Source organism: Lynx rufus, unplaced genomic scaffold (assembly GCF_022079265.1).
Source record: "Lynx rufus isolate CCGP_SWC_20201006 ecotype Redwood Valley unplaced genomic scaffold, mLynRuf1.p SCAF_9, whole genome shotgun sequence".
Classification (NCBI taxonomy): Eukaryota; Metazoa; Chordata; class Mammalia; order Carnivora; family Felidae; genus Lynx; species Lynx rufus.
Window position 1 is genome coordinate 68,683,923 of NW_025814897.1, and position 26,566 is coordinate 68,710,488.

At 49.7% G+C, this 26,566-nt stretch overlaps 1 protein-coding gene across 4 annotated transcripts in view; it reads left to right on the plus strand.

The window, feature by feature from the left end:
* The window catches only part of MICAL2 (microtubule associated monooxygenase, calponin and LIM domain containing 2), a 223,342-nt gene that overhangs the window by 26,594 nt on the left and 170,182 nt on the right, over nt 1-26,566 (plus strand). For all 4 annotated transcript variants that reach the window (XM_047070161.1, XM_047070162.1, XM_047070163.1 and 1 more), the window contains one exon: nt 22,825-23,165. In XM_047070161.1, the coding sequence (XP_046926117.1) occupies nt 22,902-23,165 (264 nt within the window). In that variant the 5' untranslated portion in view covers nt 22,825-22,901. The remainder of the gene's footprint in view (nt 1-22,824; nt 23,166-26,566) is intronic.

Consider the following 26,566-nt stretch of genomic DNA (forward strand, 5'->3'; position numbering starts at 1 on the left):
ACTCCCTAGCTGTGGGAGCCTTGAGAGCAACGACCCATCCTCCAACCTTCCTGTCCGAGCCAGGCAGTGCCATCCTGGAGGCCCAGTATTGGGCACGTGGCAGGGCGTCGGCAGCTGTTTGTTGACTCAAGGAATTCAAACCCCAAGATTTCTTCAGGGCTTTGTGGCTCATGAAGCTCTACCGCAGTGTCTGGTGGGAACCTCACTCCCTGGGAGGAGTGGTCCAATCAGCCTCACTTATTTTATAGACCTGGAGACAGAGGTGTGGGCAGTCAGCTAACTTGCCCCCGCCCCGGCTGCAGCACATAAGAACCAGGACGCTTGTCTCCTATGGCCAGGCTAGTCTGGTTTCTGTAATACTGAATTTTATAATTAGAGAGAACCCAAGAGCTTATTTAGCACAAACACCTCATTACCAGATAGGGACACTGAAGCCTGGCCTGAAGATACTTTCTCAAAGTTACCTACCTAACTGGTGCCAAATGGAGAATTGGAACGTGGGCCCTGGACTTCCAGTCTGGCATCTTTCCTCTCCTCCCCTTTCCTCCTCGGCCTCCCTTCCTTACGTAGACACCAGAGAACATTTTGGGACCATCATTCTGCAGTTCCAGGATGGTGAAGGACTTCTAGAATGCCCTGAGTTAGAGGGAACATAGGGAAGAATAGAACTGGCCCTGCCTCTAGGGGCTTCCCTGGAGGTGTGAGACTGGGGTGGGTCCTGGTGGAGGGGAGGGGGAGGAGGGGATCAGAGAGCATCATTGCCCAACCCAAGGCTGGAGCAGGGTGGGGGAGGGGCAGCAGGCAGCCAGGTCTGGGCATTTAGAGGCTGGCCTGGGGGGCACCGAGGAGCTATGGGAGGTGACATCCTGAACAACAGACCAGGAAGGGGTTGGCTGGACCTGGGAAAAGCTACTGCAGGAGTTCTGATTCTTAGTGTCCTGGCAAAGACTGTCTGCTGTGGCCTGAGAATTCTGCCTCTTTCCTAGAGAAACAGAATATAGAGTGTGTCCCCAGAGAAGGGTCGGGCAATGGGCAGTGAGTTCCATCGTTGTCTGAAATGTATACGGGGAGGGATGTGTATGCCGACTCATTCCTGTTGTGCCCAGATGAAGTTTTGTTTCTGACTGACCACACTTCCAGGTGGCCTTTCCCCCGCTCTCAGTCATAGGGCTTTCCTGGGTCTTTCGTTTACCCAGGCCAGATACAGGGCCAGGCAGGTCCTGGGTCCTCTGTTTATACTCTGCCCCTTCTTGCACCTTCTGGGGCGTACCGACCGGAGACTGGGACTGACCACAGGCTCCATCTCTGCTTGGCAGATTGAAACATAACCTTTTCCCAAATTACAGGAAATGTGAGGTTTGCCACAGAGGTACCTCGGGTTATTTTCCAAACAGGGCCAGGTCAGAAGCTTCTCTAGGGCAGGAAAAGCATGCGGCTTCTCTCATTATTGTTTACACCTCAGGTTTACTTGCACTTTCCATTTTAAAAAGATCAATTTCACCTTCATAATAAGGCAGAAGGATTCATTCCCATTTTGCAGATGAGAAAGTTAACTTAAATTTCTACCCTGCCCAGGGTAGTATAGCCACCTAAGGTCTGAGCTGGGACACTGCCCGGGCCTCCTGTTTATAAATTCCATGATCTTTCGAAGCTGCTAAGCTCCAGCCATATGTAAATCCTTGGAGGGCATAGGACTTCAGAGGAGCCCAGTAACTATTTGTTGAACGAATGAACTTTGGCTCTTTTGGGGAGGCAGGCGGGAGGCACTCTCCACCATAAACGGATCCTCTTGGGCAGCAAAGGGAACACTACCCGGTGAAGTATTTGCATTTCTTGCCATGATAAGGAGCTGGTGAGTTCTCTTCTCACTCAGCCTCACCTCCAGGAACTGGGTCATGCACGCTGAATAATTAATTCCTTGAATCTTTTACTCTGAGCTTCCTCCTCCTGACGTTGAGGTGAGCTGTCCAACATGGGTCTTTGAAAGGTCCTTGGCAGAGGCAGATCCTAGCGTTGTAATAAACATTCAGATGATCCATCTAATTGCTCACAATGACTGTTCTTGACCTAATCAGGCCAGGTTTCCAGTGGGTTAATTCCATCTGCCACTTTTCCCCACTGACCTCCTTTAGACCGAGGAAGAGGGAACCTTGTGATCATCTTAGATATTCAGGTTTCTGTAAGACAGGAGGGCTCACCCCTCCCTTCTCACTGACCTCTAAGCTCCTCAAGATTTTGTGGCAAGGGCTGGAGAAAGAACAATTAAACCGTGTCAGCCTGGGAAGGAATGCACGGGGGGTCAGGGAGACAGTTATCAAAATATCTTCTGGGCCTGCTCTTCCCCTAAGTGGCACTTGGGTCATGTTTCTTAGAGTCTGTAGGGGATCCAACTGGCCTCATTAGAGTACCCTAACTAGGTCTTGAGGTCGACGGAGTAGAGTGGAAAAAAGAGTGGGCTGAGGCCAAGACCCACGTTCTAGTATTGATTGTCCACAGCTTAGCTGCATGGCGTTGGGCCACTCAGAACTTCACCTGTCCCCAGACTTATTAAGGAGATAAGGGAGGCATCGAGGGTTGGGTAGCATCTTAAGGAGCTTCCTGGAATTCTGTGATTTTTCAGTGCTCTCTCTGTCCTTGTGATTAGCTCTGTCACCTTCTCCAGGTCACCTCCTCCTAATGTGGCTGGAGATTGCTTCTGTAGACACTTTTCTCCTGGCCATCATAGCCTCTCCCCTACCCCACCCTGGGACATACCAGAGTACAGATAAGAACAGTCTATTGCTGCCCTAGTCTCTTGCCAAGCACCTTGGGGAAAGTCTAATGTTTTGATAGAGAGTTGGGAACCTAGGAGGTGCAGGTGGTATTAGAAGGGAGTGAGAAAAATCTTTGAGTGGAAAGAAGCCAGCCCAGATGACCAGGGGTTGTTGGGATAGCCAAGCTCTGAATGCCACAAGTTACCTGGAGTTGAGTTGTTTGACCAGAGAGAGCAGATGAGTCCTTAAGAATATGGCCTCAAGCCTCTCCTCTTCTCAGCCAGCCAGGCTCTGTGCTCAGGACTGACCAGAAACTCTGGAGCAGTAAAGTTCTAGTGTTGGTAGAAGCCTGCTCAGTGGGAGCTAAGAGATGTCTCAGATGGATAACTAGCACAGAAAGGGGAAGGGCTGAGAAAGGTGGGGTTGCCTCTAAGATTTATGATCTTAGTGTGTTAAAGCTGGGAAGAACCTATAGAACATGGAATCGAATTCTTCTGTTGTATGGGTAAAGAAATTGAGGCCCAGAGAGAGAACTTACCAAGACCCAGAAAGCAAGCTAGTGGGAGAATGGAAATGAAGGCCAGGTCTCCCGATTCCCAACTTTGGGAATCAAAAACATCATATGAGGGGCACCTGGGTGGCTCAGTCGGTTAAGCGTCAGACTGGCTCAGGTCACGATCTCACGGTTGGTGGGTTCGAGCCCCGTGTCAGGCTCTGTGCTAACAGCTGAGAGCCTGGAGCCTGTTTTGGATTCTGTGTCTCCCTCTCTGCCTCTCCCCTGCTTGCTCCCTGTTTCTCTCTCTCCAAAATAAATAAACATTTAAAAAAACAACATCGTATGAAGTGGCTTTCCCCCCAGCGCCCTGCTGCCTCCTCACATGGTTCCAGCCACCACACTTTCCACTTCTCTCTTTGACCCTGCGCTTGATTGTCTAAGGTGTGAGCGGAGCCCCACTGCTGCCACCTCATTGTTTATTGGGGGCCTAATAAAACCTGGGTGCAACCGCGCGGGGAGGTGGAGGCTCCTTCTCATGTGCGGGCTGTTTGGCTTATACTTAGTGACTTACCACTGTTGAGCCAGCATTATTCTGTTTTATGGCGTCTCTTGGGGTGAAAGGTTAATTTAAGACCGGAAACGAAGGCTCGAATCTGCCAGTCTCGGCAGGAGTGGCCTCTTGTGGGTTTGCCACTCAGACGCAAATCACCTTTGTTGCTAAGCAGGCCTCGTCCTGAGAATCTGAAGCTAAGGGTGTGGACTGAGTGTGCAGCCTGCCCTGTCTCTTACTCTGAGAGAGGCCACTTTGGGTGGCAGGCTGGCCACCTTATCACCGTGTTAATGGCCCATGAACCGGCGTGGAAGCCATTCACTTTTTTTTGGTTCCTTTTTTTTTTTTTTCAACGTTTTATTTATTTTTGGGACAGAGAGAGACAGAGCATGAACGGGGGAGGGGCAGAGAGAGAGGGAGACACAGAATCGGAAACAGGCTCCAGGCTCTGAGCCATCAGCCCAGAGCCCGACACGGGGCTCGAACTCACGGACCGCGAGATCGTGACCTGGCTGAAGTCGGACGCTTAACCGACTGCGCCACCCAGGCGCCCCCAACCATTCACTTTTTTAAAGTAGGACCCCACTTGGTTTCACGTTTCCTACTGAGCTCCACGACACGAGTGGGCATAACGTTGTGTGTGTTACCTTGTCTGTTCCCCTCGGCAGCCCTCTGAGAGGTGGCCGTACTTACTGGTTGTACTGAGAAGGAAACTGAGGCAGACACAGGCTAATGAACTCACAGGGGCCAGGGCTCAGAGGCTGACCCCGCCACCTGTTCTCGTTCCACGTCTCAAGTGGCCTCTCTGTTAGCACCGAGAGGGGAGGGCTGGGGCTAAATGGGCTGGGCGTTGATTGGGGCGACCAACATTTATTATGTGGCTTCTGAATGCCAGGTCCTGGGCTGGGTTGTGGGGACGCAGGGGTGAGTAAGCCCTAGTCCCTTTATTCCCAGGAGCTTGTGCCTTGGCCTGACAGCAGGACAGGTGCATACGAAGTTACAGTCGCCATTCTAACTGTTGTCATAGACACATCAAGTGTTCTTGAAGCACTGAGAAGAGAGCCTCACACAGAGTACCTGCACTGAGCACAAGCTGGGGGACTTGGGAATTGAAGGATGAATGGGAGATTACTAGGTAGATAAGAAAGCAGGCTTCCAAGAAAAAGGTGTGGTGGTATGGAAGGGCTTGATGCAGGACTCACAAGTAAGGAAGAGTTTTCTTCTAGCTGAGGGTGGAAGGGGTGGGACATTTAACTGAGAGATAAGCTGGGGGAGGAGGGGGCGTGGTTGGCACCAGAAGGTTAAGGGCTTTTGTGAAACACTTGCTAACTCTGTAAGAGTCGTTGAAAGAAACCTCAGTAGGGACCAGCGAAGATTCTCCAGATATGAATTCTCCAGGCACCTGAAGTACCTTTCCCTGTAGACACGTGCATGAGGCTTGTTTTCAGACTGTCTGTGTCCATTTTTTACCTCTTGTGTGTCACGCACCAGTGGAGGTGTTTATTGATAGGGCGAAGGCATCAGAGTGGGACCGGCCACACTGACAGTTCATGTGTAAAATGTCTCAGATTCCTCTTGCCAAATAAGCTGATAACAAACACCCTTGTGAGTTCATGCGCAGACTGTCTCTCCAGGGACTGCTTTGCATTCCAGACGGGGCCACACAATCTTTCTGCAGGAGCTGGGGCTGGGGTGAGAAGGCTACTTAAAAATAAAGACCAATGAAAATATATCGCTGTTTTTGAAGATGATATTTACAAGGCAAAAGGATCCAGGAAGCAGATGATTTGCCATGAGAGAGAGCAAGAATCTTTAAAAATATCAGCTCTTTAGAGTGGGAGGAGTCACGGGGAGAGAGAGAGAGAGAGAGAGAGAGAGTCAGTCAGTCCTGCGGGAGCCCTGGTCTCTCCCTTCATGGATGAATCCTTGTGGAGGTCTGTCCCAGGAAATCCGTTTTGGAAACAGAGCTTTGAGCCTCACTTGTCCTTCATGTGAAAAACTGGAGAGCAATGTGGAGTCGAAGGCTTCACGCCTGCATGTCTCTTCTGTAGCTCCTGGGTTTTGTGTTTTTTTTTGTGTGAAGAAAGAGAAATTCCTTTCTGAGACAGCTGCTGCTTATTTTAGCGAATGTGTTTGTCAGAACATGAGCCCAGACACCAAGAGAGGAGTCCAATATCTTTGTTGAGCCAACCCAGCTTTCTTCTGTTGGGATGGTAGGACACTGTCTCCCTAACCTCCACAGAAAAATCAGCAGCATGGTCCCACCCGTGATGTTCTCCCTGCACCAATGTCTGTTGGGCTGTGGGGCAGTGAGGGACAGGGGTCAGGGTAGTCTCTGGTCCTGGAGCGCTAATCCCAGCATCTCTGAGCTCACAGACCATGGCGTTTGTGTGTTCACTGGGAGAGCTGGGCGTCCGTGTCCTCAGAGCCATGGTGCCCTTCCACACAGGTCCACATTGCTCTCTGTGCCAGCCTCGTGGTCATGTGCCAGTGGTGTGGAATAACCTGTCAAGCCAATAATCTCAGGTGCACCTGAGTGGCTCAGTCACTGAAGCATCTGACTCTTGATTTTGGCTCAGGTCATGATCTCATGGTCGGGGAGTTCAAACCCTGCATCACGCTCTGTGCTGACAGTGTGGAGCCTGCTTGGGATTCTCAGTCTCCTTCTCTCTCTGCCCCTCCCCAGCTGGCATGTGTGCATTTTCTCTCTCTCTCTCTCTCTCTCTCTCTCTCTCTCTCCCTCCCTCCCTCCCTCCCTCCCTCCCTCCCTCTCTCTCAAAATAAATAAATAAACATTAAAAAAAATCTCAGAGGTCAGTTCAGCAGTTTAGTGTCTTTTAGGGACTCGTTCTGCCCTGTCTTATCAGAGAGACCTTTCTGTATTTACTATCTGGAAACTTCATTGGCTTTATAGAACTTTTGGGAAAATAGTTCCCAGGAGGCCTCAGTTCCTCTGCACAAATGAGGAAATGGACCAAACTCTCTCTCTCTCTCTCTCTTTTCTTCTCAGACATCTAAACTTCTCTCTGATAACAGTGTATTTGACTTGGACAGAGAACCCCCTTGGGTGGGTCCTGCTGGAGTAGAGAGAAACTTTCTCAGAGCTTTCTTGCTCTGCCTCTGGCCCATTCACTCCTCCGAGGTCACATCTGAGAACTTTGCAGCTGTGTTCATTTTCCTGGCACATGGTCATCTGTGTCTGTGGGGAAGGTATGGATAAATAAGTAGGCAGCAAATAAATCCTCCTGCTTTCCAGCAGAAGCGAAAAGGAAGGGAACAGCTCTCAGACTGGGCTGCCAGAGTGCTTTCCATGAAGGAGCATGCCCTTCAGAGAAAACCCCTTTGGTCCTTGGTGCAAAGGGCATCACAGATCTTCCATCCCTAGACTGAACCTAGAGGGAGGGCCAGATGATCTTTAAGCCGCATCCAGAAGTGTCCCCACTCAAGACCAAGTCTTGTTTTTAGGGCGTAGAACAAATAAACAAACAAACCGCAATGACAACAGCATTACCACTGGAAATGCTGGCCCCAAGGAAAACAGTCTGTCCATTCTGCTGGTCACCCCAGCTTGCCCAGCCCACTCCCGCTTGGTGGAATGTCCCGTGCTGGGGCCTCCCAAGAACCTCCTGCTGAGTGTCCCTGTCTGGTCGTGTGGCTTGTCTACAGCACAGGGGATTTCACACTGAAATCACAGATCCTGGCTTCTCAAGTGCGTTGACATGTCCGTAGGCTTTGAACAGCCCATTGGGCTTTTCTGACTCAGGCAGGGCTTACCCAGCCCTGCAGGTGCACACACCTGCTTATAAAGGCTGAATGCAGTTTACAGGCCCCTGTGTGGAGACTGGGGTCAGGGGTGTGGCCGGCTGGTCTGCTAGCTGGGTGGAAGGCTTAATGGGAGGAGTGGGCAATCATGTCCTGTGCCCCTGCCCTGGGCATAGCCACATGGAGGCTGGCCGACTGCCAAGGTCCAGGGAGGTGTTATTTACATTGCTAATAACATTCATGACAGAATTAACAACAAAGCGGTATAATTACATATCAGGAAATTGATTCTGAAATTCAAGGTCTATAATTCAAATGAAAAAAATTTGGGAGCCTTTCAAAAGCTAACTCTAAAGGTGTTATAGCACAAGCTGTTCTGTCCCTCCTGAAACAGATCGTTGACTGCTAGAGGTTCATTTATTCAACAAATGTGTAGTGCCTACCTACCAGGAGTGGGCACCTCACCGGCACCGAAATGACAAAGGTAAAAATGAGTAGACGCCTCGTTAATGGCTGAATATGTCAAATAGGGACATAATATAAAAAGTCGAATTGTTTGAATCTTTGACACCGATTGAATGCCAGTTGTGTACCCAGAACTGAGCTGGGTACTCTGGGAAATGCAGGGAACCAGACAAAGGACGGTGGCCTTTTCCTTAAGAAGTTTATACATGAGTCACCCAGACAAGATTAATGCACAAAAAATGTGTTGGGGTTCAAGGCTAAATGAAGTGCCAGATAGTCTGGTCTCTGCCCTGTGTACGATCCCTCTGTTATGACTGCTTGTCTCCCCCTGCCCCCACCCCTGCCTGGATGGCAGTTTCTCAGAAGCTGGGGGCGCAGAACTTGCCCACCTGCTCTTCACAGCGCCTGGCGATGCCCCAGCTAAAGCAGGTTCTCAGTGAATGGAACGAGTAGAACTCTATGTGGGTAGTGATTCCCAGACCTGGCTGGGCCACAGAACTCCCTGGGGAGTCAAAAGCATTCCCCTCCTCCCCCCACCTTGGCCATCAGGCTACATAGATTCTGTTTGGGAGTGGGGCCAGGAAGCTGTATTTTGAGACCCTTCCTGGTGAATCGATGGTAGAGCCAGGTTGGGTGGCCTCTGGCGTGGACTCCAGGAGGAAAAGAATGCATAGGAAAGAAAGGTCAGTAAGGGGCCGGGAAGCTTCCGTGCCTCTGGTGCCACTTCTCTGAGCTTTTCTTCAAGCCGCCCATCACTCCATCCTGTGTGTCCACACCGCTCGGTATCACGGCAGCCATTACCCATAATTATTATTGAAATGTGATCCCCTGAGTGGACTGTGCAGTTCCTGTGGGAGACAGGACACAGTAAGTCTTCAGTTAGCATCGTGGGGCATGCCCCCACTCTAGAGGATGGGTAAGATTGGAGCAGGGCTGGGAGGAGGAGGGCGGAGGCTGGATGTGGAGCACTTCAGGGGCCCACCTGTCTGACGCAGCCACAGCAGAGCGCTAATACCTTTGGGAATCGAGCCTAACAAGGAAATAGGGGCTGCACCGGAGGCCTGGTGAACCCATCAAGGGGGTTTACACAGAGGGGTGTAGGGAGCCCTGAGGGCTTTGGGAACAGGGTGGGGGCGGTTCTGGCTGAGAAGTAGAGACTGGGTGGGAGGCCCCTGCGGTAATCCTGGTGGCAGTAAGATAGAGCAGTCACACTTCGAGCCGCCACATAGCCTGGGTTTTGTAGCCACTCTTGCTTGGGTTTTACCCACAAGCAGTGGTCACTGGGCACCTACCATTGCTAGAGGCACAAATCCCAGGCTCGAGAGCTCACAGTCCAATGAGGCAGGCAGACCTGTAAGTGGATCCAGGCAATAGGATGTGTGAAACGATCATCAGAAACTCCACAGGGTACGGTGTGGGGAAGGGGGTGAGTGGAGGCCCGAGCAAGACTTCAAAGGAGAACAGTGCAGCCTAGAACGCTGCCTAGCCAGGCATCATTGTGTTTCATCCTCACGTAGCCCAGTGGGGTCAAGACTATTATTATCCCCATTTTATGGATGGGGAAACTGAGGTTCAAAGAGGTTTGGTAACTCATCCAGGCACACACAGCTAGTAAATGGTGTGTCGTGTTTCTAATAAGTCTGCCTGACTCCAGGGTCCAAACTGGGGCCCCTGGTACTGTGCTAGCTTTGGTGTTTCAGCTCTAGAGCCCCCCAGGTTTTCACCAGATAAAAAAGAATGTGCATGGGCATGTTAGAGACACAGCACAAGCTAAGGCACAGGCAGGGAGTTGTGGAAGAGCCTGGCTTACTAGGGACTGCGGGTGGCTCAGTAAGCCAAGAGTACAGGGAAGGGGAAGCATTGGGGGGCCGGCCAAGGGCAGGCAAGAGGTGAGTCACAAAGGTGGTTTCTGTTTTGCTCTGCTAGGATGTTCAGATTTGGCCCTGAAGATTGTTGGGGGGTGGGGGGCTGCTGCTGAAGGATGAAAGAGGAACAGATCCTGAGCAAATGTGCATTTTGATGTAAAGGTGTCTTTGGTGGCAGCTTGAGAAATAGGCCGATGGGTTGGAGGGGGGTGATCAGGAAGCAGGAACAGCTTGAGGAGGTTTTGAGGGCTCAGGTGAGAGCAGAGAGGAAGGAGGGTGGTAGTGGATGGGGCTGCTGAGGCAGGACTGGGCGATGGGCCGCTCAGGAGGTGAGGGACTGGGGCAAGGAGGGGACTCTGACAATGTGACTCGGGGGTCTGGATGCAGATGGTGCTGTTCACTGAGGTTGGGGGTGCAGGGGAGTGACAGGAGAGGTCAACTGACCACACGTGAGGTCTCTGTATGGGAGTCATTGAGGAAGTGGGTATTTGGCAGTTGGCTTACGGGCCTGGAGATCCCATGGAGGGATAGCTTGTTGGGTCGTAAGGACATAGATATTGGTTGAACTATAGGAGTGTCTAAGGTCCTTGAGGGCGAGAGGAGAGTGAAGATTAAAATCTTGGGACACAGCAAAATCTCAGGGGCATTGAGAGAGAGAGGAGCCTGCAAAGACTGAAAATGGGAGAGGCAGTGGACAAGTTGGGTCCCAGATGGGATGGTGGAGTTGGTGTGGCAACCTTGGGTGTGAGGCCAGGCCCGGACTGTGTGCATGGGTGGGAAGCAGACTGCAGTGGATGGAAGGGGAGGTGGAGGTGAGGGAGTGAACATGGCCGGGGAAGCCAGGCTGGGTGGGAAGGACGGAGAGTGCCATTTTGTTTTCTCAGGCAAAGGCAGTATAGACCTAACTATGATGGAGTTTGCGCACATTTTTGAGACTGACTTCATGTTGATAAATTCACATAAGAACAAAAAAACCCACAACTTTTGTCAGGCAATGAAGAACAAATTTTTTGCTGGGTGGGGGGGGGTGCATTGACAAATGCATTAACTTGGCACAACTCTTTAAGATCTGGGGCCTTTGGAAGACAGGCTCCGTGAGACACTGCTGGGCTGTGAGCTTCTCAGGGCGGGGACTGCTCTGTGGTCGTCCCAGGCTCCTGGCTGGGGAGCTGTGTGTGGAGCGAACAGGCATTGTTGAGAAATCCTTTTCATGTTTGCTTTGCTATGCCTTCCGTCTCCTCCTCAGCATCCCCCTCTGTCCTCCGGACCAATTACTGGAGTCCAAGTTCCTGAGACCTAATTTCAGCAAGTCAGGAGATGTAATGTGATCCAGATACAAAGGTTCACCACGGGGAGTGACCTTAAGGGCGTGCTAGAAACCAGCTCAGTGGAAAATACACGTTTAGCTCTCCCATCCCAGCCTAAGTTAGATGAACGGGAATGAGCTGCCCTTTCCATTTGTGTGAAAATGCACCAATTTCTACCTTAGTTTGGCTTGGGCTGCCTTGAGCTTTGAGGTGGTGGGAGTCGTTCCCCTGCAGGTGCTGGAAATGACACTTAGCACATCCGTGAGAGCTCACTATGAGGCACCTCGTTTACGTTTAACAGAGACGCTCTGTTTATGACTTGTTCGGTGGAGTGCTCAGTGAGCTAGAGTCCATTTGGTTTTCACCATAGCACATCGCTTCTGGGGACTCAGGGCCGGGGACACGGGGGCAGGCACTGAAACCAAGGAAATGACTAGCTTATCTGTCCTGTTCTCCTCTATTATTCTCACGTAGAGAAAGGATGTGGATTTTCAACCCAGAATATATATATGGGACGGAAGTGCTTAAATAGAGAGGTGGGCAGGCGTATTCTGAGGGTCAAGCAACCTTTTTAGGATATTGAGGACCTAGTGGAAGGTAAGATATAAAATGGCGGATCTGGTTGTTTTGGAAGTTGACCACAACGATGGTGGTAGTGAGAGAGATGCTCAGTCATGTGACCAACATTCTTTTTTTTTTTTTTTTTAATGTTTATTCAGTTTTGAAAGACAGAGACAGAGCATTAGCAGGGGTGGGGCGGACAGAGAGAGGGACACAGAATCTGAAGCAGGCTCCAGGCTCTGAGCTGTCAGCACAGGGCCCGACGCGGGGCTTGGACCCACGAACCATGAGATCGTGACCTGAGCCAAAGTCAGATGCTTAGCTGACCGAGCCACCCAGGCGCCCCACGTGACCAGCATTCTTACTGGGAGAGAAAGCTTTCTGACACAGGCCAAACCTGATGTACATACCACACTCTGGTTTACCTCCTATATTACTTAAGGGGACGTTTCCCACCTAACATAAACCCTCAGTTCTCAGTGACTTCATATACTTGCAGTTTATTTCTCATGTATGTGAAGGCCAAATGTTCCTCGTCACAGAGGGCTTTCCTCCCAGGGCACCCAGGGAATCTGGCTCTTTCCTTCTCCTGGCTTTGCCATCTCCCACCTGTGGTTTCCAAAGCTGCTGTGCTCTGGCAGAAGTGAAAAGAACATGGACGGTCACCATGGGAGGTTCTTATGGCGCATGCCCGGAAGTTGTATCTATCACTTCTGCTCATAGTCCGATTACCTAGAGCTGGTTGCGTGGGTTCACAGCTACAAGGAAGGGCTCAGGAGGAAGGAGCAATGCGTGTGGCAATCAGCTAGCCTGTCTCGGCCATACCCACCAAAGCCTGAAAATTACCTCCCAGCTGAGTTTTTATTGGCAGATTAGCCTCTGTCCTCATCTGACAGTGCACCAAGATCTCATTACCCAGATCTTAGCACTTTGGAGTTTGATGGAAGAAAAGGAGTCCCCGGCCTAGACCAGAGACCCTGTCTGCTGTGGTGTGCAGGGCAGCACTTGTATACCTTTGGCTGCGTTCACTTTGTGTGGGAGCAGTATGGGTATAGTGGTTAAGGATATGGGCTCTGAGCTCTGACTATGCGGCTTCATGTTACACGTTCATGACTTGTGGCCATTTACCTCGGGCAACTTGCTAACTTTCCTAATTCTTTACAAAATGGAGATAATGGAGAGTCTAACAATGCCTGGGTTTGTTACAGTGATTAACTTTAATACATAGGAAGCTTTTAACACCTTGCCCAAGACTTCATAGATGCTCATTTAATGTCAACAGTTCTTACGGTCCCAAGGATTGTATATTCATTCATTCATTTAGCACATACTATGTACAGAGGGTCTTGTGCTAGGAACTGGGCATAGAGAAGTAAAAAATTCACAGAACTTGCTGTAATTGAGGCAAGTAAGGATGCAGTGGGAGGGAGCCAACCCATTTGGGGCTAGGGAGCTAAAATGTCTGGAGGGAAGGGGCCTTGAAGAGTAGGAGTTGGTAGGGCGAGGATTTGCTTACGTCCACATGCTTAAGAACACCAAGGATGCTATATGATATATTGGACCTAATGTTTTTTGAAATGGGGAAGCTTTTTTGTCTTACAACAGGATTCTTCAAAAGGCTTCTTACCCAGTGTCCTTGAAGTTGATGTTAGCCAATGAAAAATATGCCCAGCCCTGACTTTGAGGGACAGGAGTGTCATCTCATAATACAGCCGTTATTTCCACTCATTCGAGCCCAACGGCATGTCCACCTGATCTGAGCTGATCTGGACCTGTCACCAGGGAGCTTTTAGGGAATCTATACACTGCTGGGAAGAATGTTCCCTGCTTTCACAGAACTGCAGTCTGCTGGCCTAACTGCTTGGGGATGGTCAGAATGCAGGAGCATTCTCTCTGGGCAATGCATGGTGGGCTCAGGGAGCAAGGACCAGGGAGCCGGGTGTTGAAGGAGATGTTACTGGTGCTGAGCGTACGGGGTCAGGGGTATTGGTGGTGGTTGCCTGGGGGAAGCAGAACAAGAGATAAAATTACAACTTGTCAGGACTGAGCTTCCATAGGCTTTCTGGAGTCCAATAAGATTTGGAAGGAAGAATGAGAGTCTAGATGACCTACCAACAAAAAAAAAAAGAAGAAGGTGAAAATGATTTCACTGAGCCAAATAAAAACAGCAAGATTCTTTCATTAGCCCAATGATTTCTTTTGCGTATTACATTTTAATTCAAAAGTATTTTAGAAAATTGACTTCAGCGTTTAATTAGGTCACAAATTCCATACTCTGGCCTTGGACAGCTCCTACTGTTAGGTGGTGATGGTGGTTTTGTTTTGTGCATTTTATTTTTACTTTTGTTCGGAAAATATATGTGACATAAAACTTACCATTTTAACCATTTTTAAATGTAGAGCTCAGTAGCACTGAATACATTAACACGGTTGTGCAGACATCCGTGCCATCCACCTCCAGAACTTTTTCATCTTGCCAAATTCAAAATCTGCACCCCTTAAACACTAACTCCCCATTCCTCTCTTCCCCCTGCCCCCTCATCCACTGTTCTCCTTTCTGTCCCTGAATCTGCTTATTCTCAGTATCCCCACTATCAGTTCTGAAATAGGACGGCCTCCTGGAACTTAAAATTGAGAGTTGACAGTTTTCCTGGGCACCAGTATGTCACCAAGATGATTTGGGGCACACGTAGAATGGACTGTTCAGTTTTTGTTGGTAAGATGAGCCCAGTGTGTGTGTTGAGATCCACGTAATTTTGTCACCTCTTGGCCCATAAGCAGGTATGCAGGTTTCCTTCTTGTGGGTTCACGGGCAAGGCATCCTGCAGGCCAGGCTGAGATGGGCTCAAAGGCATGGCTTCTTGGGAAGGGGCCTACCATGCTGGACCCAAGGACCTGAGATCCAGAGGGCAGAGCCATGGGGGGGAATACAGCCTTGGGGCCTTGTCCCACCCCTGTCCCTTGCCGGCTGGAATGTAAACCCATTCACCAAGTTAGCCTGGTGCTTCTTGGAGGATGGCCCTTTGTTTTCGGGAAGAAAAGTACACCACTGGCGTGGTGGAGGCCTGCAGGTACTTGCTGGCCCAAGGAAGGTACGGTCCAGAAGCCCACCTCCTGTGGCTGAGACCAATGGTCTGATCAGGGAAAGAGGCTCCTGGACTTGGAATGTGTGTATAGGAGGGGCTTATACAAGTGGTACATGCTCTTGGTAGAAAATTTGGGAAATGCAGAAAAGTATGAAGCTAAAAATAAAAGTAATGTGAAAGACCGTCTCCCCCCACCCCATGCGTGCACCCCCCCCCACCCCACACACACAACGATGTTCATGTTTAGCTTTTCTTCTTCTATAGATATTGCCTTATGGGGTCGGAATCCTATAGCGTACCTGAAACTGTATCTGGCTGTCCTCACTCTGCAGTAAGGCACAAGCATTTCCCCATGGATTAAATGTCTTCATGAATACTATTTTTAAAGAACTGCTGAATACTTTATTATTTGGTTGCACCGTAACTGATGAAACCACATCCCGTTGTTGACACCTGTGAGATCCTCAGAGGCTCTAGAACTGGATCATTTCCTGTATACGGTGGCTACGGCAAAAGCTGGTCATGTTAGCTCTGTCTATGTGGCCCCTATCGACTGGTGACTAAGAGTGTGGATTTTGAAGTGAGATGGAGTGGGGCTCCTTTCACGGCATCCCTAGTCACTGCCTGTGGGATACTGGGGAGGTTACTCTGTAGTCTGTCTTGTCTTCTGTCCAACAAGGATGGTCAAATGAGATCACAGATGGAGGCATCTGGGACAGGGTCTGGTGCACTGTCAGCAGCTGAGCCACGCTGCTGTTGGTGTCCTCATGAGGCTGGTGTGAGGGGCAGGCCCAGACTCCTCATGCCCAGGCCAGAGTTCTGTCCACTCAAAGGCTTTGCTTCTCCGGAAAGGTCCTTGAAGAGAGGCTTCGTGGTTCAAGCAGAGATATGGAGCACTGGCTAGAAATCCTTATTGAAAAATGTTTAAAATAGGTATGTGTGTACACATGTAGATATACACACATGCGTATTATACATGAACATATACACACGGGCATATATGTGCATGCATGTATATGCATACACAATGCACACACACCTGCATATACATATATACATGTGTCTTATACACACATGTACACGTGGGTATATACACACATGCATATATAAGCATACATGAATACACAATGCACATACATATATATATACACCTGCATATATATACACTCATGCGCACATGCATGTATATACACACATGTACACACACAATAGGAAGCACATATGGCAGACTTACACTTGCGTTATAGAAGATCAAGATGGGGGCACCTGGGTGGCTCAGTTGGTTGAGCGTCTGACTTCATTCAGCTCAGGTCATGATGTCACAGTACGTGGTTTCAAGCCTCACATTGGGCTCTGTGCTGACCGCACAGCCTGGAGCCTGTTTCGGATTCTGTGTCTCTGTCTGTCTGTATCTCTCTCTCTCTCTCTCTCTCTCTCTGCCCCTCCCCCACTTGCACTCTTGTCTCTCTCTGTCTCTCAAAAATAAATAAACACTAAAAAATAAAAAAAATAAAAATTAAGATGGATGAGTTCTGGAATGGCCCCTGGCCCCCAGGGCTCTTGTTACGGAGCAGAAACAGGAAAGAAAGAAAAAGACCACCCCACCCACAGACTTGTTGTGAGGACTCCTTAGGATAATACTGGTGAAAAAGCCTGGCCTGCCATGGGCCTCTGGTCACATAGGTCTCTTCCTGGCATTCTGACTGGTCATCACACAGCATACTGGTCTCTGGCTCACTGGAGAAGGGAGGGAGGTCATCCTGGGATCTGCTTCCGGGATTGCAGGAGGAAATGGATGGAGGTGAAGACATGGGAGTGTGTGAGGTCATTTGAAGCCAGACCAATGGAGAAAACTCACTGTTGGAAAAGAGTGAGGAGAGGGCTGGGGCTGGAAGGGCAAGAGCCACATGGCCTTGGGCTCTCAGTGAGGGGGCAGCATAGAAGGTAGAGTCTGAGCTCCCCTCCCAGGGCAGTGTAGACAGAGGGCACTATCTAGACCCTTGCGGCAGTCTGGGAACTTGTTTGGGCTTTCATGGTATGTCTCTTGGATGCATTGCCATTGGCCTTTCCTATTAGGGCTTCAGATGGCCTGTGTAAGAAAAGTTGCATGTGTGGGTTTAGCCTGCATGTAAGAAAGGGCTTTGACTTCCTGTGGGTGATCTCTGGGATTAAAATAAGGAACAGAAAGAAACCTGTGGAGAGACAGGATCCATCTCCCTGGGAAATGACTGAGAAGACTTGATCCCACTGAGGCTCTCTTCTGGTCAGAGGAGGCAAGGGTGCAAGAGGCTGCCCCAGGAGGCAGTGTGATGTCCATCTGGGAAGGTGAGCATGGCAAGGCTGGGACCCCTGGTTGGAAGAACATGGCGAGGACAAGGGGGCCCTTTCAGTCTCTTCCCAACTCTGGGGGATGCCCCTTTTGGTTCTAGATGGTTGTTGTAAGTCCTTGTAAGATGGAAAGCCAGGCCTCCTTGGGCCAGGTGAGAAGATGTGATCACCTGTGAACCTGGGCTCTGCAGAGATGCAGTGTATGTGGGAGACATTCCCCTGGCTTCCTCTCACCTCAGCTCAGGTGTTGGATCCAGGTGGCTGTGACTGAGGGTCTTCTGTGTGTGACACTCGGAGCTGGGGCTCCTTGTCTTCTGACCACCTGTGAGTGCTTGGGGGTGAATGGCTTCCTTTCATTGCCTCTGGAATGGAAACTGGCCCTGCGTGGGGGTCTGTTGGCCTGGTACCTAGGAGATGATAAGTTTGAATGGGGAGCTTGGCAATGTCAATGGTAAGAGGGTTTGGTTTTTAGTTTTGATTTATTTTTTCTATTTATTTAATTGAAACATAAGTTGATATATAATGCATTAGTTTCAGGTGTACAGCATAGGGATTTGACAGCTCTATACATTATGCAAGGTGCATCACGGTAAGTGTAGTTACCATCTGTTGCTGTACAAACTTATTACGGTATTACTGACTATATTCCCTGTGCTGTCTTTTTTTTTTTTTTTTATCCCTGTGACTTACTTCATAACTGGAAGTGTGTACCTCTTAATCCCCTTCACCTGTTTATCCACCCCCACCCCACCCCAAGGGTTGGTCTTTACCTTGAAGCATACCTTGTCTGTGAGCCTTGAGGGTGTGGTTCAGGGCTGAGCTTTTCTCCTGGGCCAAACAGCTGCTTTGTTAGAAGGTTCTGTCTGGTGTCCCTCCAGCCCTCAAGTTTTTATAGAACCCTGTCATTTATCCAACACCTGGTCATCCTTTGTGATGCCATTTGGCAGATGATGAGGCCCAGGGAAGACAGAAGGCTGGAGGTCTTAAATATGAGTGTACTAGAGAAACTCTTTGGCCAGAAGGTTTCTTTTTTCATTTGAGAGGTACTTAGGGACTCTGTGTAAACCTTGAACTTGTCCTTTAGATGCCCTGGACTGAGCCCATTACTCATGCTATCACCGGCAATCGGAAGCCCTGAGTTTTTTGGTTTTTGAAATTTTTTTTTTTCAACGTTTATTTATTTTTGGGACAGAGAGAGACAGAGCACGAACGGGGGAGGGGCAGAGAGAGAGGGAGACACAGAATCGGAAACAGGCTCCAGGCTCTGAGCCATCAGCCCAGAGCCCGACACGGGGCTCGAACTCATGGACCGCGAGATCGTGACCTGGCTGAAGTCGGACGCTTAACCGACTGCACCACCCAGGCACCCCTGGTTTTTGTATTTATTTATTTGTTTGTTTGTTTGCTTGTTTGTTTAGAGAGCGCATGCACATGTGCATGAGGGGCAGAGAGAAGGAGAGAAAGGTTCCCAAGCAGGCTTCCTGGTGTCAGTGCAGAGCCTACCTCAGGGCTCAAACTCATGAACCATGAGATCATGACCTGAGCTGAGATCAGCAGTCAGACTCTTAACAGATCTGGAGCCCCTGAGTTTTAATTTGTAGCAGCCAGAGACAGGGAAAGGGGGTTGTTTTGTGACTTATGAAGTCACACAGGCAGAACCACAAATAAGGGACTCCAGTTGGCAAAAACCAAATTGCTTCAAGGCTATTCTTGGAAACTAAAGCATCACGTCCTGTTTCTTCCCAGAAAATGCAGAAACCTTTCATATTTCTGGGTAGTTGGTTTTATTTATATTTCGTATCAAACTCTAAAAAGCAACAGCTGGGGAGTGGTTGACAAGGAAAATTTTAACAAGCGCTTTTACCCAGGATCCTCTGATTTAACTAATCCTTGATTTTCTTTTGGGGAAGGAGAAAGGGTATCCACCAAAAGAATTACACACCAGTCTCTGGAAGAAAGGGCTTGGAACACGGACTCAAAGAGTTCTCCTAAGTCAGCCTTTCTAGTTCATTAACAGAACTACCTTGTACCAAGGATGCTTTCAGTTCATTACTGAAACTTCCTTGTTCCCCAATTTATATTTGGGGAAACTTAAATCTCAGAAGTTAAAGTGAGTTGTCCAAGCCTCCATAACTACAAAGTAGATTTGAACCATATATTCTGAATTGAAAGCCCATGGCTTCTAGTTTTATAACGTATATAATTCCTTGACCCGGGAAGCTAGTCCCTTCCTTCTGGTTTGATGACCTTTGCACCATTTGAAGAATAGTAACGAATGCTGGTTATCATGTAGCTGCTGGGTGCTAAATACATCACATACATGACTGAATTTCTTCCTTGCAAGCCTATGGAGTGGGTGTGATGATCTCCTCTTATAGATGAGAAAACAGGCTGAGAGATACGCTAGATCAGGTGCGCCTAGCAGGTGTGCGAGACAAGGTGCACGCTGCCATCTGCCAGACTCTAACCCCTCTGAGGCTCTTCCTGAGGAAACCTACCCCACGTGGGTGTTAGAGTCATTTTTAAGGTCTTTGACTTCAGTGGGAAAGCTGATTTTACAGGCTGAGACCAGACCCTTCAGACCCAGGGATGCAGGTCTAAGCCTTGTGCGAGCTGCTAAGGTACAGTCCAAGGCAGCTCTGTCTGCCGTCCTGCCAGCTCTCTCCACCCCTCTGAACCTCTTTCTAGATAGCAGTGCATTCCTAGAGCCCCTACACCCACCCAGTGCCCTCTGTACCACCTTCAGCTCTCCACTGGAGCCCTGAAATGTTCATTTCTCTTTCGGGGGGTGGGGGGAAGGAAGGGAGGCAGCTGGTGTTGGAAGGAGACAGGTTCTTCCAGTTTGTAAATTATTCTCTGGGAGTCAGGTTCAGCATCATTCTAGGCAAGGAGGAGTTGGAAACTTGGAGAATCCATCTTGCAAAAGTATTTTTCAAACCGGTACGTTCCCCAGACACAAATCTGCCCGCTGTGAGGGATGTGGCACATGTCTCTACATCGGCTGAGAGCCGCCCGGGGCCAGCTCTGCCTTCACACACATATCTCACCCTCCGCAGCAACCCTGCAAGGTGGAGACTGTCACGTCTCTTACAAAAGAAGAAACTGAGGCTCAGAGCTTACGTGGCTTGTGTGAGGCCACGAGGGCAGCCAGGGGCCAAGCTGAGCTTTGGACTTGGGCTCTGATGGCCTTAAAGCCTGTAGTTTTCTCTGCACTGCCTGCCCAGCCCCAGAAAGGACTGCAAGATACTGGCTGAATTCAAGGGGTTTCGTATTTGTCCGTCTGCTGCCACATCCTTCGTTCGGCGCTGGGCAGAAAAGTGGATCCAAGGATAGAGAGAAAGTGTTCACTCGCTCTGAAAAGCAAAGGAGTCTTGCTGTCTGTTTAGCCGTCTTGGTGGCGAGTCTTGTACCTGGGGCAGAGCTGAAGCAGGAGGAGGCCGTGTTTATGTGAGCGGTGCCAAAATTGAGCACTGCAGATGTCACAGGAGCCGAGAGAACATCTGGGAGGGAATCCGTGACTTAGCAGCATCTGGCAAAGCACAGGGCCAGCTCTCCACGTCTGCGGACTTGGTTGGGCTGCGGAGAACAGAGCGGCCAGGTCAGTGCTCGCAGAGGAGAGGGGCCTGGCGAGAAATGGAACTTGGCTAGGCCTGGAGTGGGGAATGTGCCTTCAGCCGAGCATGGTGCCAAGCACGTTGGAGGCTCCTGGGGGCAGAGTGGGGGTGGGGGGGTGGGGGTGGGGGTGGGGTCCCATGCTGTTGCCAGTGCCCTCTTGGCCGGCAGTGTCTGGATGTCTGCCCCCGGCAGGCTGCCCCCTACAGGTGGTGCCCACCAGGCTGCCTTCGTGCGTGTGCTTCTGTCTCCCGGGGCTCTCCCAGCTGCTTTGGTCCTCGCTGCCTCCCTCTCCTGTGCCTCCCCACCATCTCCTCTTCCCAGAGACTCCTCTCAGCCCGCTGCTCTGTCTTTGCACCTCACAGCCCGTGGGAGGAGCAGGCCCCCTCCATGATCTGCCCTGGATGCCCCTACCCCTTGTCACGAGTTCTGAACTCTGGACACCTTGACCTTGCTGTCATTCTGCAGCTGTACTGGCTCTTTCCAAATTCAAGCCTGTATGGTATTTCCTTTGCCTGAGAGCATCTACTCCCTGGTCTTCTAATGAAATTCACCTTGTTCCTAAACTTGTAGCATTTTGGACATTTTGCCCCCATGGCTCCTCTGGCTACCTCTAGGCTCCGTTGGACACCTCCTGATCTGGCTTCCATGCACTGAGTTCGTATTCTAAGACCACTTGCCTATTGTCTTATAACCAACTCTTTATGCACCTGTCTTCCTCACTAGGCCCCATCTCTGCATCCCCAGCACCTAGGGCAACCCATGGCTTCTGCTTAGGCACCAGTAATTGTTGCTGAATGAATGAGTAAAGGATTAAGGAAGAAGACAAACACCATTCTCTGCTTTTAATATTATAAGGCCAGCCCACAATCCACATGCACCCACAATGGCATTTCTGTCTAGAGTGGGAAGCCGCCCAGCCCAAGGGCCTTGTCTGTGTGTTTGCCGACCTCCTCCTGCCAGGCCTCTGTCTGGGGGACCTTGGTATGCTGTATTCTCTTGTTTACAGACCCTCTCGAGCCCTCGTGACAGCTGGGCCGGCCCTAGTTCCTCGACGCTTGTCGTCTTGCACTAGCTTTGGATTCTGGAAAAACAGCTATTGCTTTGGAAAATCAGCCCTAACTTATTTTTGTTCCTTTGAAACTTAAATGACTTTCCAAAGAAATGCCTGAGGTTAGAGTGGTGCACAGGGAAAGGCTGATGGCCAAAACCCCGGCGAGCTATTTTCGTGATGTGAATGAATACCCATCGCGTTTTTCCTTCCATCAGCCTATGCACTTGTTCCAAACAGCTCACAGCTTGGGCTCACAAAGCACAGACTCCTTTTGTCCATCGGGAGGAGACCCACGTGCATCTGTGACTTTCTGTATGTCTGACCCAGGTAGATCCCGTGCTTCCAGCAGGTACTGGCAGTAGAGAGAAATTTTGAGAAGTTGCTGTCTGTCACCTATGTAGGGGAAAGACCTCTGGTGACTAAACGAAGGAAGACTTTAAAGTTTGGTGTCTAAGGACAGGTGGGAAGGTCATGAAATCTAGGGAGGCGTGTGCTTTGAATTTTTTGCTCTGTGCTCTAATGTCATGTGGCTAGATTACACTAATATTAGTCATCTAATTTGCAGCACCACGAATTAGATGTTTTTGGTGGTGCTAGCTAAATCTGTTGTGCTTTTCTGTCTCCCCCCCCCCCACCTTTTACTAGTTATTATTTCTAGAACTACAGTATCTGGCTCATAGCAAGATCGACCAGGTAATGCTGACATCAGCCAGGGTGTATCTTTGAACAGTTTGTATGTATTTCTTTTTAGCCAGTGAGGGGAGTGGGGTGTTGGTGGGGAGGCAGAGATTGCCAGCAAGACAGCATGGCCGGGTCAGAAGATATGATTGTACGTTTTCTATAGATGATTTATGTTTAGCACTCATTATTACGCTTAGGGTGTTTAACATCTTAAAGGAATTTTATTTTTCCCTCTTGGCACCCATCCCCCCTACCCTGTCCTCATTGCCACGGAGCTCACCTCTGCCTCCACCTACCTTTGCAGGTGTGACATTTCTCTAGGTACTTGATGGTGTTCTCCTGCATCCTCTCCTCACCACTGCTCTACACGGCTCCTAAAACATGGGGGAAAACGAGGACGAGAAGCAGACCCAGGCCGGGCAGATTTTCGAGAACTTTGTCCAGGCTTCCACGTGCAAAGGCACCCTCCAGGCCTTCAACATCCTCACGCGACACCTGGACCTAGACCCTCTGGACCACAGAAACTTTTATTCCAAGCTCAAGTCCAAGGTGACCACCTGGAAGGCCAAAGCCCTGTGGTACAAATTGGACAAGCGTGGATCCCACAAAGAGTATAAGCGAGGGAAGTCTTGTATGAATACCAAGGTAAGGAAACACCCTGGGCGGACATCTCTTACCCGAGTGGGGTGTGTGGGTTGGCTCGTTGGGAGGTCAGGAAGCTGTTGCCGTTTTGCCATCCTGAGGTTCCTGAGAGGCATGGGTGTGTATTCTCAGTTTGCTCGGTTCAAGGTTTCTTTTGTACCTGCACAGCTTATCCTGGGTGGGAGTTCATGTCTTATCATGGTGGCCTCAGCTTCTCTTCTTGTGCCCTCTCCAAAGCAGACGGAATAAAGGCATGCCTGGCATTATCCTTCTTCTACTATTACCATTTCCACTACTACTTCTAGTAGTTACTATTTATTGAGCAACTTTTTTGTGCCGGGCACTTTATAAACGTGGTCCCAATGAACACTACATGGTCCTTTGGGTCATTTTAGAGCTATGGAAACCAAGAGTCCATTATCTTCCCCAAGATCACACAACAAGAAGGCGACCTTGGTCTGTCTGATTCTAGAGATTGTGTCCTAAATTCCACTCCCCTGGGAGCCAACATTGTAGAAAGATCCCTTGACTTTAATTGGCTAAGAAATAGGTCTTTGGTCCTTACTGTCTTTTCCTCCCTCTCTCTTTCTCTACTGCCTCCCTGCCCTCTTCCCCAGGTTGCATTTCTGTGCTCAGGATCTCACGTGCAGTTAACCCTCCACAGCTGGTTACTTCCCCCATTGTTTGGCCATAGGCAACCTCGGTGCACATGGCCTAGGAAGCGCATCACCTCTCTTCTAGCACCGCAGTGCCCATTGCCGAATGGGCAGCCGGAAGTCATGACTTCCCGGCTGGCCCCTGGGGGCTGTCAGCCCCGGGCAGTGGTCCAGGCCGTATGTTTAGGTTAAAAGTGAGCATGCTGAATTTAGACCTCACAGGAGGTGGTTCAGCCAGAGCCCTTGGAATTTTAGTCGGTGCCAATCCCAGACAAGAGGATTGAACTCTCCATGGCGATCAGGACTGTTGTGTTTTTGTTTTGGTGATGAGGAGCTGTTGAGTGTACCGTGGGAGACGGCTGCTTTCTCCTGTCCCTGGGGACACGGCTGCCAGAGCTCCTCCAGGTCTGGGGCGCGCTGACTTTATGGGGCATAAGAAGAGCATTGCACCAGGCCAGCACTCCAGCCCAGAGCTCTCACCATCCAGGCGGTGTCTGCCCGTAACCCGCCAAGCTTCAGCCCTGTGCAGAGGAGATGAAAGCTTTAAAGAAAAACGAGAGCAAGGGGTGTAACTGGTATCCGAGGCAGCACCCGGGCCTAGCTGCTGTAACTTCATGGCTCTGGGAGGCTCTTTAGACACAGAGAGGGGGGAACTGTTTGTTTTCAAAGCATCACCCTTTTCAGTAGGTACATTTGGCGGCGTTCTTTTAGAAAGGTCCCAGAGAGGCCAGGTGACCAAGCTGCAAGATGTTTGCTCAGGGAGATTTTTAGAGGCCTTATTTTATTAGGAAATGTGGTGGCCTCATGCACTCACGAGTTTCTAGCTGTTGAGGGGACTCTCTTGGAGATCTGAAGACAGACCTTCAGACGGAGTGAGCCAGCAGGGGGATGGGATGGAGACTTGACTGCCAGGATGTTGGGCATTTTTCAGAAATCACTGGTTGGTTGCCTAGCCTGTCTGGCCAGCCCCTATTTTACAAGGTTTGATGGGTGGAACGAGAAGAGTCCTTGTGGACTCTTGTGGTTGGCAGGTCACCCCTGGGGCCTGAGGTACAAAGGGAAAGCACTAACATCTGTAGTCACTGATGCTGGGTGAGAGTGTATCTTGCTCAGAATTTTATACCTTGTGGGGGGAGGAACACAGACATTTCAGATGTGTGGTAGCCAGATGACCTAGATCCTGAAGTGTGGAAGACACTTTGAAAATGTGCTCTAGGGGCACCTGGGCGGCTCAGTGGGTTGACTGTCCGACGTTGGCTCAGGTCATGATCTCACCGTTTGTGGGTTCGAGCCCTGCATCGGGCTCTGTGCTGACAGCTCAGAGCCTGGAGCCGGCTTCGGATTCTGTGTCTCCCTGTCTCTCTGGCCCTCCGCCACTCGTGCTCTGTCTGTCTGTCTGTCTGTCTCTCTCTCTCTCTCTCAAAAATAAACATTAAAATTTTTTTTTTGAATTATAAAAAAAAAAAGAAAATGTGCTCTAAGTATGGCTGTGACTGTGTGAGGTCACTTGAGCTGCACACTTCAGAAACCCAACTCAAACCTAAACAAAAAGGGAAATCATTAACTTGTATAAACATGGAGGTCCAGACACTCAAAGTCTTTCCCATCCTCTGTCCTTCCATGTATCCCTTGGATGTTTTGCTCTATGTTGGCTCCATTCTTCCCTCCTGCAAACACATTTTCTCCATGTTGGTGGCCTGTAGTTCATATCTTTATAGGTGTGTGACCCAAAGACTAGATTCTCTGTCCTCCTGCCTAATGCTGATTACAGTCTCAGGGAAGGATTCTGATTGGCCCATCTCTGGACCAATTATTGTGCCCAAACTGAGGGAAACGGCTACTGTCTTTGGTGGCCCTTTCAAGCATCACATGATTGATATGAGGGAGGCGCAGATTCCCAAGGTCATAGAGGTGTGAGACAGATAAATAACAGGTGTCTTCTGTGGTGACTATTTATTTGCATTCCGGTTATGGTATAGTCTCTCTCTGTACTGGATTCATGTGGATGGGTAATGCCCTGCTCTAAGAGCATAGAGTTTATATCCTCCTTGTTGTGAGTCAAACAAAACACAGAACGTGGCTCCTCCCTCTCCTGACATGAACAGACACTGTCTCGCTCACACACCCCACTTAGGTATCCTTGGGTGTAGTGGTTTATGCTGAGCATCAGCCGGACAAGAAACGCTGGGTATTAGCATGCACATGGGTGATCATTAATGCTGAGCCATAGAACACAGCTGTGTCAGGTACCAGGCATACAGCCAAGCTCCTGGTCAGGCCACAATTAGAGTAGAAATTCATGAAATTTAGCCAGAAGCCCCACCTTTCCACGGATGTGGACACATCTGAGCACCATCTGGAGTGGATCTGGGCTTCAGCATTTCACAAGCGTGTATCAGCAGCCACCATGTGCTCAGCATTGTGCTGCTGTCTCTATTCCAGCAGTGAGTGGTGTGTGTGTGTGTGTGTGTGTGTGTGTGTGTGTGTTGGCAGTGGGGGTTGGGAGAGATGGACCAGGATCTGTTTGGAGAAGAAAGTCTCTGGTGGAGTTGCCAGGAGACCGGGAGAAAATCAGACAGAGTTGTTAGAGCAGTGGCTTTAATCTAACTTGCACAATCTCACTTGGGATCATTGTTTATTATTGATGATTAGTTATGAGGGTTTTGTCAGGCACTTAATCATTCTTTCTCTGGGTGTGACTTGTTTGGATAAGGATAGAGTGAACCAAGGATTGAGCCGAATTAACTC